Source organism: Arvicanthis niloticus, chromosome 16 (genome assembly GCF_011762505.2).
Source record: "Arvicanthis niloticus isolate mArvNil1 chromosome 16, mArvNil1.pat.X, whole genome shotgun sequence".
Taxonomy (NCBI): domain Eukaryota; kingdom Metazoa; phylum Chordata; class Mammalia; order Rodentia; family Muridae; genus Arvicanthis; species Arvicanthis niloticus.
In genome coordinates this window covers 28,140,299-28,157,184 of record NC_047673.1, presented here as the reverse complement: position 1 = coordinate 28,157,184, position 16,886 = coordinate 28,140,299, and the positions used below count along the sequence as shown (strand labels likewise).

Here is a 16,886-nt window from a genome sequence, read left to right as displayed (position 1 = left end):
GCTTACAGGAGAGTGTGTAACAGAAAATACAAAGTAGTTTATTGGGTCAGAATAGTAAACTTTGCTAGAAGAAAGGGTAAGTTTAGCTGCTAGACAAGATTTTAAAACTATATCTCAAATAAACAGAAGTGGAGCTTATACCAAGAGTTTGCTGATGATAGCTCTTTTTACTGAAATGGAGAAGCCTAGACAAGAAATGGTTTTTGACGGTGTTTTAAGAGTTGCGTCTGAAATTAGTTAACAGTGAGATGCTAAGTAGTTCATTTTCCCTCTAAAAAAAAAATGTATCTATCTATTTGAAGTTCACCAACTCTAAATATAAGCAATTAAGGAGAAAACGCATAGCTAGCAGACAGAGTTTGGGGTAAGAACCAGAAGAGAGGGACTAAGGAATATGACTGAGAGAGAATAAGACCCCTGCAGGAAGCAGACATCAGTTCTTCGCTGGATTGGCAAGAGCTTCTAAAGACACGGAGTACATTTTCATGCCTGAGAATTGTTCAGTGCCACATTCTCTTTCCCTTGCCTTCCACACCCTAGGAGAGTTGGCATCAACAGCCAGGGTGCTTCTTCAACATTACTAGATCAGGAGCTCTCAGCCACCATCAGATATAGGTAAGCCTATATCTCACCACCTCACAATATAGGTGAGCCTGCCTCATGTTTTCAAAATGTGTTTGCACTTCTCAGGACACCTGACTTTACGCTAATAAACTTTTTCATACCCACCTAATGTTGGAAGGGAGTTCTAAGCCTGCTTTAAAATGTTGCAGCTTTTAGAGAGCCAAACAGTTCATCAAAGCCTGAGACAAGTTATACATGACCATGTGAGACAGAGAGGAGGCATCCCCCTCTCCCCATACACACACACACACACACACACACACACACACACACACACACACACACTGATCTATGGGCATTACTCACCAGTCTTGGCATTTGAAAGAGAACCATCTCAGTTCTACACAACGACAACAATGACTGGCACCACTTGCAGAATATCCAGGCAATAGTCACTGCCCCTGAGGGGGTCTTGTTTCATTTGCTCTGGCTTGCTAACTGGCTCTGTTCCCTCTGGCAAGCCTGCTTTGCTCTGTGCTATTTTGTGCTGCATTTGATGACTCCCACCAAGCTTCAGAAATAGATTTACTCAACATAAATCAAAAGCTGACCATTGGCATAAGAGGATAGATGAGAGCCCCTTTGACTATGGCCCTGACTTGTGTGTCTTGGCTCAGGTCTAACGATGCATGTCAGATTGATTCATGTGTGTTGGGTGGAGGACTGTCTGTGACTAATGCTAGGCACAGAATGGCAACTCCTATCCTGCCTGCAGTCCTGTATCTCACTGAGGCATTGACCATTTATTCTATAGACCCCATGGAGGGGGCAGATACATTCTGGTTCAGTCTAGTTATTGATATAAAGTTCTTAATGCTATAGAAAGATGTACTAAAAATACCTTCTCTTTTGGTGCTCAGGTTTTGAACTCTGATTTTGGTATGGAGTTGCTAAGACATTTGTAATATTCCAAGTAACAGGAGCATCTTCGGTTCTAATGAAGTGACTCATGGTAGTAAAATCCATTTTTCTGAGTGTATTGGTTACTATAATGGAATATCTGAGGAAAACAACATAAAGGAGGAAAGATTTATTTTGACCTACAGTTTCAGGGATGTCACAATATGACAAAGGAGAGGAGCTACCTTCAGGGCAGAACAGAAAATAAAGAAAAAGAAATACTGACAGTCTCTGACCTTATCGCTTTCTCCCCTTTTACTCCAAATGGACAACTAGCCATGTTCAAACTGAGTTTTTTTTCCATCAGACAATTTTTTTTTCTTTCTCTCTCACACAGAGGTGTGCCCCATCAATCTCCTGGATGATTTTAGAGCTGGTAAAATCAACAACAAAAATTAACCAGCTCTAACTCTTGTCAACTTGACACTGAAGTACATCAGTTTATACATGTTCTAACTCTGGCCACACTTGGTTCTTGTTCGTATTAAGAGGTAAAGCAAACTCAGGACATCTTCAAGAATCTCCACATTTATAACTGTTCCAACCACTTCTCCAAAGTCCAAATTCAAAGTCTCATCTGAGATACAAGGCAAATTCTTACTGATGAAATCAAAATAAAGTTATAAAGTTACAGATTCTCAATACACAGAAGCAGAGGAAAAGCATTCCCAAGAGAAGGCATGGGGGGGGGGGGTAGGAGGGAGCAAGGAAAGATTATGCCAAAATAAGATAGACACTCTGCAATGTAAACATTGGATCCTGTAAATCATCATCCAGATTCCAGGATACATGGTACTGGGGTACAAGTTCCAATAGGCTTGGGTAGCCATGTTTCTATGGTTATGTTGGTTTTGTGCCCTATGAGCTCTGTCTTAGGCTGGATCTACAAATTCCCTGTAGTTTTTCTAAACAGGTATTCTACTCTTTAACATCGCTAACATCTGTGGTCCCCATGGTCACATTGTCTTTTCATGGATCCCCACAGGAAATCTGATCCTGGGACACACTGCCTGGCCTCCCAGGTGTTGCTTAAAAAATACAATTCTATAACTCTTCACTGTGTTTGCCACAAGCCAGCACAGTGTGGATAATGCCAAGGTTTGTCTCAATTCAAGAAATGCCCAGGTCCCTTTGGATGGTAGCAGTAGTGGCTTCTGAGTGCTTGGGCAGCAGAACCTTGCCAAATACTTGTCCAGGGAATCCAGTTGAGCAGGGTACCCCAGGCTCTCTCTGGGGAAAAATTGTTGAGTTTATAATTTTATAATTTTACATGCCAGAGACAGTAATATGTATACTCTAAACAATTCCTAAAATGGCTTCATTCTTACTGTCACTGTGCAAAGACTTTGGGTCCTTGAAAATGGTTCTAGTATCATTTTACTGGAAAGAACCCAGATATCCTTCAACAGAAGAATGGACACAGAAAATGTGGTATATATACACAATGAAGTACTACTCAGCTGTTAAAAACAATGATTTCATGAAATTCTTAGACAAATGGATGGAACTAGAAAGTATCATCCCGAGTGAGGTAATCCAGTCACAAAAGAACACAGATAGTATGCATTCACTGACAAGTGAATATTAGCCCCAAAGCTTGGAATACCCAAGATACAATTCATAGACCACATGAAGTTCAAGGAGGAAGATGAAACTGTGGATGTTTCAGTCCTTCTTAGAAGGGAGCACAAAATACTCACAGGATGAAATACAGAGACAAAATGCGGAGCAGAGACTAAAGAAAAGGCCATCCAAAGACTGCCCCACCTGGGGTTCCATCACATACATAAAAACCAAACCCACCAAAAACCCAGACACTATTGTGAATGCCAAGAAGTGCTTGCTGACAGGAGCCTGATATAGCTGTCTCCTGAGAGGCTCTGGATCCTGACAAACACAGATGCAGATGCTGGCAGCCAACCATTGGACAGAGCACAGGGTCCCCAATGGAGGAGTTGGAGAAGGGACTGAAGGAGCTGAAGGGGTTTTCAACCCCTTAGAAAGAGCAACAATATCAGCCAACCAGACCCTCTAAAGCTCCCAGGGACTAAACCACCAACCAAAGAGTACACATGGAGGGATCCATGGCTCCAGCCTCATATGTGGCAGAGGATGGCATTGTCTGGCATCAATAGGAGGAGAGGCTCTTGGTCCTGTGAAGGTTCGATGCCCCAGTGTAGGGGAATTCCAGGGCGGGAGGCAGGAGTGGGTGAGTGGGTGGGGAATATCCCTCATAGAATCAGGGGGAGGAGGGATGGGATAAGGAATAACATTTGAAATGTAAATAAAGAAAATATCCAATAAAAGAAAAAATGCTTTAATAGCTCTAATTTAAGTTTTTTCAGATAAAAGTGCAATTTTCAAGTCTTTTTTGTCTGCTTTTGCTCCTAGTTTCCCCTGAAAAGCTAGTTAAATCAGTTTAAAATAACCAAGTTTTTTTCCTATTAAGTCAATTTCCTTATCACCTACTTTCCTTATCATTGTGACTAAATCTCAGACAAGATAAACTCAGTGGGGGAAAGAAAGATTTGCACTCATAGCTCCAGGGGATTGCAGTCTTCCAGAGTGGAACTACATTGCCCAGAGCACTTTGCAAGTTGGAACATGTGGTAAAGGCTCCCCCTGTGGAATCAGCAAGGAGAGAGATAAAGCAGAACCACCCATGTGTAAAACATTCAGATGATGGCTATTAGTGACCTCTTTCTGCTAGCCAGACTAGAACTTCTTGAAGCCCTGGAGCCCTCAAAAGACTGATAAGATCTGGGAGCTGATCTATCTATCCTGTCTATCAGGAGTCTTTCAAATTTAACCCATAACAATCTGTCACCTTCAAACTCACCTACTTCAGAGACTCGGTACAAAATATAAGTAATTGTTTGCCAAAAAGGAATGTGGTTGGTCTCTTATTCAATTCCCCATAAAATCTTAGCTTCCATCTGTGACCTCAGGAGACACACTCTGCTTTGTGTATTTCTCTTCACTATCTGCTTATCTGAGCACCCACTCAGATTGACTGCCAGGCTCTGCTTACAGAATTCTGGGATTTCTCTAGCCTACATAGAAGAACTCTTTTAACTTTCATAGGAAAACCATGCCCAAAGAACTTAGAAATGTGATCAGGTATAGTCACAGCCATTGCCCCATTTCTCTGGTACCAGTTTACTGTTAGTTCTCATCTTTGCTTTGCTGTGCTAAAGCATATGACATAGACAATTAAGGGAAGAGAGATGCAGTTTGACTCACTGTTTCAGAGCTTTCAATTCATCATAGTAGGAAGGGTGTCCCAGAGCAGAATAGTGCACATAATGTTTTGGGAGGAAGCTGAGATGGATGACCTAGAAGGCATGATGTAATTTTCAAGACCTGTACAAAGTATGAAGTTCCATAGGCTCAAACCTTGAAGGATCTTTATACTTACAAGCCAAACTAATGGCATATGACCCGGGAAGGGATTTTCTTATATCAGAAATTCATGGAAAATTTGTGACAATCATGGGGCTCTGTAGCGCCTAGGAGATAAAAGAAGAGTTTTCTAATTGCTCACCATGAATGCATTTCTGGGGGTGTGGAAAGAAATACTAATGGACCTCTGTCTTGACACTTTAACAAATTCTACAGCCATTACTTGTAAGAGATGCAATTTGTGACAGGCTAGTTTGTAAGCACAGAACTTAGTTAAATTTATGAAAAAGTCCTTGCTGCTAAAACTGAAAAATTAGACATGAGATGGAACTGAGTTTGAGCCTTCTAGATCATCCAACCTTCAAGGAAGGGTGGCCTCTTCTGTCCCCAAAACATAATTAGTTACTAGGCTAATGGACAATATCATCCCTCTCTTGAATTCCTTTACTACCTGGGGTTTATAAGTGAACAACAGTGGAAGATTTTTAACTTTCTATATAGCATTAAAATTTCTATATAGTAGAGCCTACCAAAGCTGTCTTCATGTTCCCTAACGCAAGCAAATCTGATAAAGGACCAGATCCAGTTGTGAACAAATATAAACTAAGTTTAGATGGCTAGTTTATCTCCAGATTCACTTTCTTGCCAAAAACTGACTCCAGTTGTGCACTCTTACAGTATCTTGAGCTTGAGCCAATGCCAACTGTTTGGCCATCCAGTTCAGCCAAAGATAACAATAATTATGTATCCAAGGTTTCCTCCTTTGGGAGAGAAAAAAATGGGACTCTCTTGCTATATAGATACCTCAGATTTGGTTTCAATTTACACATCTGTGAACATATTAGAGATGACACAAATCCTCCCTTTAGCCACCTGAAGAGCAAAACACTGTTAATGGTGACTACAACACTCATTGTACACCTCAATATACACAGTACTGGCTCATGAATAAGATGTTCAGTGGAATGTCTCCTACCCATGAGTCAATGGCAAGTTGTGGGCTTCATAGAGCACTGTTAAAGAATGTTGAAATTTAAAGCAGTAGGAAATTTTAGTCAGGCAAAGATCAGGGATAAGTTGTATTAAGAGCCTGACTCCATTTTCCTTGAAGCATTGATGGCTGAGGACATTAAAGATCCCTCCTTTGCCCTATTACTGCACTAGCTGATCAAAGAGCCCTGATGCCCCTTTTGTTAAAACTGGTAGAAGGTTCAAACCAAGCGAGGTATAGCCCACTTGATTGAAGCACCCTATCCCCACCTGCTAGCAATAATAAAGCCAAGCCAATATCTGTGGCTTCTTTTCAGAACTGCCTAAAAGCCTACCAAGCTCTCCCAAGACACACACACACACACACACACACACACACACACACACCAAAACCCACATTATGTGCATTATGTAGTTATTAAATATTTTTATACCCTCTCAATGAATTTGTAGCATCATGAGTCTTGGCATCTAAAGCAAGTTTTGAATGAAAAGACCACATGTTACTTTCTCCAAAGCCTCAATTAATACTTCAGCAAACAATATCTTCATCAAAATCAGACCTTATTATCATGCAAGCCACACCCACTGACATCTTCAATCTCACCTTTATTTGAGTCTACAGCAACTTGTAAAATATTTGAATTCTCTTTCCCAAAGCATATTATTAGCTAAGAATACAAGTTGAACTGCAACTTACTTTCTTGGTGCTCAAGTCCACTATATACATCCCTACCTTTCACCTTTCATTTCCAGATAACACTCAAGGAAGGGTCACACCTAGAGACACAGAATTCCCATTTATTAGCAATCTATTTAGCTATGTTGTTGCAGAAAGATCTGAGCTACCATGAGAGACTTCATAGGAAATAAGCCAGCATCTTTAAAACTGTAAGTACTCTGAACTGCACATCCCACGTGTTCCTAAATAGTTCAGAGATTTAACTGTGAGTGAGCCAGATGTTCAGGGCTGCACCTTCTTTCTCACAGTCTTACACATCACTTATAAAGGGTTTCATTACTAGAACATGCACACTGAGCAGGCTTGTCTCTGGGCATATGATCTTTGTTTAGTATTTGATTAATAACAGATACACATTTATGTACTTCCTATACTCTAATATACAGAATATATTTGTATAATGATATTCCAGGCTACTGAATGAAAGCAATAAAAAAGGAAAGGGTATAACTGTTCCTGGGTATGCTAGAGGAGAAGGTTTATTATAGATAAAAAGGAAATCCAGAGGCAGAGACATCTGGGAGGGTCCAGAGTAGACATGACCCTGAGCCATGTGAAAAGAGGGGGAAGTGAAAACCAGAACAGCAGCAAGAAGGCTGGGAGAATGCGTTAACCAAAATGTTTGGGTTTTGTAGGGAAGTACAGCCCAGTCCTCTATTATTACCTAGTCATCTAATACTATTATTACTAATACCTAGTTTCTATTTTACACCTCTTGCTATTGAAACTTTGAACATTTCCTAATTTTATAGGGTGACTCAAAGCATAATAATAAATCAGCATACTACCCATGTAAGAATAGATACAGGATTGGAGAGATGGCTTAATGTGTAAGCACATGCTATGCAAGTGTAAGGCTGAAGTTCAAATTCCCAGAATGCATGTAAAGCCAGTAGGGAAGTCCATGTCTACAATCCCTGTTTTCTTATGACAACATGGGAGGTAGAGACAGGGAAATCCCTATGAGCTAGGAGGCTAGCTATCTTGGTGAGTGCAAAAGTAACTAACAAAGAGGTCTTGTCTCAAAAACTGGTGTAAGGAAAGGACCAACACCAGAGGGGACTAACACACATGCATTCTTACATACATGAATTTTGTGCACGCACACACATACAAACACAAACACAAAGTATAGACATGAGACCAATAGAGTATAATTTAGAGTTCCTAAACAAGTCCTCACCTCTACACAGTTGATTAACTGATTACAACCATGATATCAACAGCAATGATAGAGGAGACTAGTCACTACAAGAACAGTGCCAAGACCACATACAAACATACATATATACATAATACATAATACATACATACATACATACATACATAATAAAATTTGGTCCATAAACAACATATAAAACTAAAACAGAAATAAAGACACATCTGAGTCCATCTTTTAGTATTCTAGTCAAAATGTCTAAGGCTGACTACACAGTTTACTGGTGAGGACATTTTTATTGTATCCTAACATGGAGGAGAGCATCTGAAGTTGAGACAGATAAGGTCACAAAGCCAGGGATGCTTGTTATAGGGGTCTTGAGCTTGTGAGCTCATCTAACCCCAAATACTTTCAAAAGCATCACTTTCAAATAGTATTTACATATGAATTTGGGAATTCCTTTTCACATACATTTTGGGACTCACAATCAAGCTGTAGCAAGTGTAACTCTAAGCCTCATTATAAAATGCTAAACTGTAAAACTATTAGTAGAAAATGCAGAGAAAAAACTTTATTCCTTAGATATGATTTCTTAAATATAACACAAACACGTAACTCCCCAAAATAGCAAACTAGACTTTATTAAAGTTCCATATTTCATGCATCAGATGGTATGAGGGACTATAAAAATAACCCACAGAATAAGAACAATCTTTGCCAAATATATATATATATATATATATATATATATATATATATATATAAATATCAAAATACATAAGTCCTACAATTCAAGAAAATTTACAAACAGGACAATTTTAAACTGATTAAAAGATTTGATCAGACAGCTCTCCAAAGAAGCTATACAAATGATCACCAAGCAAATGAAAAGTTGTTCTGTGATATTAAATATTCAAACATGAAGATCCAAAACTCAATAAAATACCATTTCAAACCTATTACAAATAGCTGTATTTTTTTTAAGTGAAAAATAAAAAGGGAGGGGGGCTTCCAATGAAGCAAAGAATTGGAGCACGTGAACATTACTCAGAAAAAAATATAAAATACAACACTCTTTGTAAAACTCATGTCTCAGTTTCTAATAAAAGTTGAAGCTAGTGCTAGGAAGGGATCCAGCTAGCTCCTTATCCAAAGGCACTGATGACTTCATAGACATCTCACCCTCAGAAGCTCATCTGATCCTGATTACAACTTCTAGGAAGAGAAAAACAAAATTAGAAACAGGTGGTTGAATAAACAAGTTCACAGCAGATATATTTGAATTTGTCAAAGACTGACAACAACCAAAGTGTCATCAGCAATTAAACAGATATTCATGCCGAAAACTATACCTACAACAGGTTACTTATTCAGTCATAGAATGAACGGGGTTTCGATTTTGGCTCAATTGGGAAGGACTCTCCTGAAGAATATAGCCAATAGGTTACATATGTAATTGTAACACAGGGTATATTAGATTGCTCTACTCTGCAAATGATGGCTTTTTGAGTACTAGAGGCATAGATAAGCCATTAGCTCCTCAATAAATGAAACAGGACCAGTGATGCAGTCTGAATTCGATCAAAAAAATCTTTGTGCTCCTATTTAATGACTGGTGAGATGTCCTAGAAAGTCTTGTAGTCTACTATCCATGAGTTATAGTAGCAGAACAGGCATATATACTCAAAAGAAATGGACCTTGCACACACACACACAGAGAGAGAGAGAGAGAGAGAGAGAGAGAGAGAGAGAGAGAGAGAGAGAGAGAGAGAGAGAGAGAGAGAGAGTCTGCCTTTTTGTTTTTCTATTTCATTGGTTTTTGGTCCAGTCTGTTGGGTGGCGATACACAGTAGGAATGGCTTGGCCTACTCTGCTGCTCTGCTACATACAAATCTCCTCTATGTAGATGCTCTTGAAGACATAACCAGAAGTGTGCCTTACCGGTTCCCTTAGCATCACTCTAAGCTCAGAGGAAAATCTATGTTACCCAGCTGGTCACAGTCCATTGCCTGCCCTGTGGCTTTCGAGCCTTTATTGAGACAATGCTTCAGAGAACAGTGTGTAGTGGTGGTGGGAGCCAATTAACTCAAGATTCAGGCTTAGGAAACAGAATTGGAAGCTCCCAGTATTCCTTTCAAGGACACACAGTTCCAGTCACCCAACTTCCTCCCACTAGGCCCTTGTATAAAGGTTCACCTATATTCTAATAGTATTGCAGACTGAAGACAGAGCCCATAGGCAACACTTACCCAAAACACAACAAGACAATATACCAAAACACTTTTGGTGTTTGTATTTGCCCAAACAGTATTGGAAGGGTAGATTAAAAAACAAAAAACAAAAAACAAAAAACAAAACAAAACAAAAAAAAAACACCAATTGAAGTGTTTATGGGTAACATAACTATTTAGGCCTTACATATTAGTGTTTCACACTAAAGGTTTATCTGGATTAAAATGAAGAAACACTTCTGCCCTCCATAGTAAACTGTAAACCCTGAATTCACTTTATCTCATGGTCTTATCTTGGTATGGCTGGCTGCCCTATATTCAAATCCATGGCAGTTATTTGCCTAAGAAGGGCAAAGATCTTGGAGGTGGCTAGTCTAAAATAGTACTGGATGGTAACCATGGGGATGAGGTCCTGCATACTGAACTTTTCCATATCCCTTTGACTACTGGACCATGTAAACATAGTACCTATTTAAAGCTACATAATTTATAGGAAAAAAAATAACCAATAAAGAGCATGCTAGCTAAAAAAAAAAAAACAAAAGTGTCTGGTTAAGAAACTTGACCCACATTTGTAAATGTGAATTAGACTGGCATAGAGAACAGGAGAACTTGAGGGACAGCAAGTCCTGGAAAGAAGCTTGACTATAGCAGACAGGAGAATAGAAAGATTAGTCTAGGTCAGATCTAAAAGAACCACTTTATAATATCAATTACTTTGAACTATTTTTGTAGTGCGGGGGGGAGTTGACTCAAGTTGTTCTGTTTTAACAGAATTACTTGAAATATTTGAAAGCTAGAAAAATAACCAAAAATGGGGGAATAGTTTGAAGAGAAAAACAATGAAGAAGATATGTAAATATCCTACGGAGAGCAGTCATGGCCAAAAGTACTGAAGAGAAGCCATCTGGGTCTGTTGAAGAAAAGCAGCTGCCTATTGAGATGATTATAAAGGGAGAAATGGAAGTTGGTTCTGAGGTTTCTGGATTGATTGGCTAGTAGAGTTTGACCTTTACTACAGAGAATTCTAAGTGGAGCAAGGCTCAGAGTTTTGATTGTATAAAGTGTGAATATGCTGATGGGCTGGAGATAAAGTATGATGTAATTTGGACCTCAACTGAAAAGCTATTATGTAGGTGGCAATGACTTTTTCCATTTTATTTAGGAATGACTAAGAAGACATTTTCCAGGAAAAAGATTGTTAATGCATAAATAAAGCCTTAGCTCAAAGACTAAAATCTTAACTGTGATGGCTACAGAATCTCTTGAGCCATCTTTTGCAAACACAATTATATTTCACTCAAATAATCTGATGTGTGGAAAACAATCTCTGGGTAATGCCATCGATGCTAGCATTTTTATTTTTATAGAAAAGTAAATCATAAATATGAGTTATCAGAGAACGTGCGATTTTTTTTCCCCATTAATGGCAAACTGCTCTTCAAAAAATGATGGTTTTATCAGACAGAAAACTAAGACAAAGATTCGTAAAATCATTTTGACCGAAAGGGATTTTTTTTATAACAATGCTATATTGTTACATAAATATAGATACATATGTATATGTTATATACAATACAATATATATACAATGCTCTATTGAAGTCCTCAGCTGCAACTTTTTACTTGCTGGCCATTGAATTCTTCATGCAGTATATCATATATTCATATATTCATATTCTTTATTTTGTTGCTTTATTCTTGCATGATTATCACACACACAAACACACATTGTTAACGGTAAGCATTTCTCAGAAGCTGCCAATGACTCTGCTTCTGGTCTCTCTCCTAGTTTCTAGAAAAGTTCGTCCCATCTATGGCTTCAATGTCCAACTACAAGCCAATGATTTCCCCACTAGCCTAACCTCTAGACCTTTCCTGGTGACTGTAAATATAAATAACTTATTTCTTTACATTATCAATGTATATGTCTCAAATATACCATACACTACTTAGATATAAAGAATTATATTCAATCACACCATCAAATTTGCCATGTTGTAGTGTTCCTATTTGTATTATTTTATTATACAGACATAAAATAAAAACATCTATCAAAAACAGCTAGAGTAAGGAAAGGATTTGTTTGGCTTACAGGTTACCACCCATTATTTAGGGATGACATGGTAGTAACTTCAGGTAGGATCTGAAACAAAGACCATGGAGAGTTACTGCTTACTGACTTGTTTTTCCAATGAATTTCTCAGCTTGTTTCCTTATAACCCAGTACCACCTGCCCCATGATGGCACCAGCCACAGTAGCCCCGGGCCTTCCCACGTACATCTAATCAAGAAGTGACCTCCAGATATGGACAAAGGTAGGCTAGTATGATAGAGGCAAGTCTTCCATTGAGACTCCCTCTTCCTCAGTGATTCTAGTTTGTGTCAGCTAGATAGAAACCAGCACAACTGACCCCTTGTCAAATTCTTGATTCTGACATAAACATTCCTGATAGGGTCTTTGCTCCCCTCTAAACCTTTAGAAGCCAGACCTCCATCATCTGTCCCTTCTCAACATTCCTAGGCTACAAGCTCTCCTAAAAGGTCATTAAGCCCTGAAACTGCAAAGTCCTTGCCTAGCACAAAGTTCTCAAATCCTCCCACAAACACCACCCCCACCCACCCATGCCAAACCATGGTCATGTCTGTCACAGCAATGTCCTACTCTCTGGTACCAATTTCTGCACTGGTTAGGTTTCTGTTACTGGGGGAAAAATAAGCAAAACAGCTTAGAGAAGAAACAGTTTTATTTAGTTAATATACTGTCAGTCATAGAGAGATGCAAAGACAGGAACTGAAGACAGAAACTTTTCGGCAAGGACTGAACAGAAAGCATGGGGAAATGTGACCTACTGGCTTGCTTTCCATAGCCTGCTGAGCTTGCCACATTACAGAGCCTGAGACTACCTGACTAAGGACGGCAGTGGGACAAGCCTTCCCACAGCGAGATTAAGCCAGTGAGTGCTCCCTCAGAGATGCCCAGAAGCCAGTGGATAGAGGCAATTCCTTGGTTGAGGTTTCCTCTTCCTCTAGTGACTCTAGATTTTGTCAAGTTGACAGAAACTAAAGAGAATTCTGTCTTAAAGAAATTACTATTCACTCAAGTACACAGGTACACAAGTCAGAATCCTAGTGCCTTTTAAATGTTTAGCTTTTATTAAATCCCCACAGCCATTTCATCACCAAAACCAGCCCTAGTCACTGCCTCCTAACTATCTTATATCTGTTTCCTTCTTTCTCTCTGTACTGTCAACCACCACTCCAAACTACCATTATATATATATATATATATATATATATATATATATATATATATATATCCTAGATTACAAAGGTTTTGCAATTCCTCCAATTGTCTTCCATAATGTGAAAAATCTATTGGACGGAATGATTTAGCCCTCTATGTAGGAAGCAGAAGAAAATCTTTACATTAGTTTTTTTCCTCTACAAGAGATGGTAATTTCTCAAATACACACCTGGTACATGTATGCGCATCACATATTATCACTAATCATTAATAGCCACCATCCCCTGGTTGGGCACATTACATATCATCATTAGTAGTCGGCACCTCCTATCTCGTTGGAACTGAGTTGAGAAGCCTTACCAAGGATTCGTACAGTCTTCACACCTATTTGAATATGCCCGCCCAAAGCCAGAACTTCCCTTCCGCATTTTCTCAGTCAGTCGCTTCCAGATGATCCCAGGATCATCTGAAAGCCTGGGGAAGTCCTGATGTGCTTCTCCAACACGGGTGAGAAAGTCTGTGGTATGAAGGTGTTCATCTATTTTCTCTTGGAGTAGTAGTGACTGCAGTAAAGTCCTCCTTCGTCTCAGGAAGTCAGACTGAGCCAGCTCTGCTCTTTTGCTATTACAGCTGGGGCACTGGGAAGAAATGTGTTGGGTAATCGCCTCTATGTACGCTAGAGTCGCTCTCGTGTTTTCCAAATAGATTCTGTTCAACAGTTCATCAGGGATTGTACAATTGAAAGCATCTACCTCTGTGGTCTCTGCAATCCATCTGAGCTGCAGCCTTTTGGATCTGTTGCTTTTCTTAGCTCTTGAATCCTCTTTCTGGTGGATCAAATTTACTTTTTTAGTACAAAAAGACCGCAGGGCAGTCAATTCTTCTGCGGATTCCTTAGGGATTTCTGGTGGGAGTCTAAGGTCGGACTGATATCTTTCAGAATGAATTTCTTTGCTCTTGAGGTGGTTGATCCACTTTTCACTCAGCTTATTTTCATCCTTCTGTAAGACTGAAAGTTCTGACTGCTCGCCTTGTTCTTCCGAACTTTTAGTCGGCGTTTCGGTCTCTAGTGGGCTCTCAGAGGTGTATGAACAGGATTGCAGTTCTCCAGAGAAGCTGATGGAACCAGAACTCAGTACCTCATCAGTACAGGACCTGAGGAACTCTTCTGAAACTTGAGTAGCACAGACGTCCGTCTGGGCCGGGCCTCCGTGCTCTTCTTTTGAGTCCTCCGGTTTCTGTGCAGGTGGCCACCCCATTGTCTCGGACTCAGTTCCTCATCGCCTTTGCTCTGGTCAAAAATGGGTCTCGAACCAGTAAAGAGGAGCCGATAGGGCACAATCTTTGGTGGACTTGAGTGCCGCGAGCATCTTCTTCCGGGTATGCCTTTCCTGGTTGCCTTGGCAACGCGCGGCGGTCATGCGCAGTGAGTGGTCTCCGGTGGCCCGCCCCTTTCTTGTCTCCTGCCAGAGCCGGTTAAAATTCTTTTTTTTTTTTTTTTTTTTTTTTTTTTTTTTTTTTTAAATTCAGCCCTCAGGCTGCTGCGAGTGCAGTTTAAAACGCTGTGTGGAATTCAAGGGAAAAGGGCGCAAACCCTCCAGGTCAGACCAGGTGTTGCACATAAGTTCCATAGAGACAGATAGCTTGTGACAAAAGAAAGAAGATGGCTTGTGACAAAAGAAAGAATGCGTCTTGCCGCAAAGTTTTCACAAAAACTGCTGTGTAAAGTCCCCAACGAAACAAACCTGTTTTAGAGCCAAAGGAGAAACTGTTTGTAGATTTGCCTTAGGATAAAAATAGAAATACTGACACTATTCTCTAGGGTCTTTCCACAGTCGATCAAGGCTTCTGAAAACCCTCGCAGTTCCCCCCCCCCGCCCCCAACCACAGTCCTCAGTGTTGTTCCCTCCAACTGCTAGGTCAGTACCCTCCTCTCTAGATGCCTTGATTATATATATATCTCCCCTTCAAGATGCTTTACACGGAAGGTTCGGGTGCATTTTCTGCATTTTCTGAGTTCTACATGTCTGAGTCTCTAAGAATGAAGCTTATAGATGCAACCTGCTCAAGAATTCTGTTAGTAGTATGCCTAATGCCTGGAGTCCAATATCAACTTACAAAGTGGCAGTGGGTTTTGTGGCATGAGTAATCCCAGTTTAAGAAAGTCTAAGTATCCTATCTAATCTTCAAACTCAAGCCCTTACCTAATGATACATCCCTCTAATACAGGGCTTTTTAAAGACCTCGACTGAAACCTAAATGGCCTGGCATATAAAGTCACATGTTAACAAACCCGGTGATGACCCTAGGGGACACACACACACACACACACACACACACACACACACACACACACACACTGGACTCTCAATTACGTCTTGTCTTCCTTCCCTTCATCCCTCCCAACGCTGCCTGCTCATCCTTGTGTGTCCTCACCCCCTCCTTTACTTTGCCAAGGTCAACTGTCTGAAATATTCAAAAATCATCTGAGAAATTTGGTTGTCCTTCGTTTAAAGATAAGGACTTTCCAACTTCCTTTTTTCAGCCAAATTAAAGAGAGCAGGAAGATAATTATGGATCCAAGAGATTGCCAACAATATTCTTGTCTTTATTCTAAATTATTTCAAAATCCTTTCTCATTCTCCCATCCATATTTCCCTGTAATTCATTATTCTCCCCACCCCCAACAAGGAATCTGTCTTTAAAGTATATTATCTAATAACCTTCCTGTGCTAATATCCCAGACTAATCCGGCTTTTATTTTTTAATAATGTAAATGTATCTGTTAAAAAAAATAGCTTTATCTGTGAGCCAAAAAAATATGAATAGGAAATTGTCTAATCAATTTTTTTTTCATAAAAGTAGCAGGATACTGTGGGCAATTTAACATTCTAGTAACTGCTGTTTAAGAAGAAAAATAGCTGCCCCATACTAGGACCATCAGGTAATATTCATGAAGACAGAAGTCAAAGTTTGGGTTTGAAAAAAGAAGCTGTGATTTATGTGAATCACTGTCAACTTTTGAAGTGTATCATAGGGTAGAATTTTAAGGTGTCTCTGTTTAAAACCCAAGTTCCTGTTTGTATCTCGTCTGTGAACTAAAGGTCACACATATCTATTGACTTCCATGCTTAAGAATCATCATCAATATTGAGTGTGCAGAGGTTAAGCCACTGTGAAGCACAGGCAAAAGATATGCTGTGCTTCTTAGAGGATGGGAAGGAAAGTATGAACATGAAGAATGCACAGGTTACGTTTTTTTATTAATTGAACATTTCAAGTGAGTGAAAAGGTAAGGAAGCACAGAGGGGAAGGGGAGGAGGGAGCTTCACCTTCCCATTCGATTCCAAACTCTTCATACAAAACTGAGAGACACAGATTACTTCCACTGGCTTGTCTAAATGTATATTTAACTGGGATTCACAGGAGAAAAACACAAGAAATCACATTCAACAGGTCTCGAATTAATTAGGAAAAAAAAAAAAACTGATGGAATTTCCAAAGAGTTCAATAATAGCATTTTCAGTGTCTCAATAATTGTATTACAAAATTATTTATACTTACACTGACATGTACCTACAAGCTTCAGAA

The 16,886-nt window shown here is 39.6% G+C and overlaps 1 protein-coding gene across 1 annotated transcript; it reads right to left on the bottom strand.

The window, feature by feature from the left end:
* Positions 1-8,591: 8,591 nt before the first annotated feature.
* C16H8orf48 (chromosome 16 C8orf48 homolog) lies at positions 8,592-14,703 on the bottom strand. Its single transcript, XM_034519849.2, has 2 exons — positions 13,656-14,703; positions 8,592-9,032 (listed from the first exon to the last, which is right to left on the bottom strand). Coding segments are annotated over exons 1-2 (900 nt in total). The 5' UTR covers positions 14,555-14,703; the 3' UTR covers positions 8,592-9,031.
* Between the last annotated feature and the right edge of the window lie 2,183 nt (positions 14,704-16,886).

Excerpts from the sequence above, each read along its gene's own strand:
- C16H8orf48 (XM_034519849.2), bottom strand. The coding sequence starts at position 14,554 with ATGGGGTGGCCACCTGCACAGAAACCGGAGGACTCAAAAGAAGAGCAC.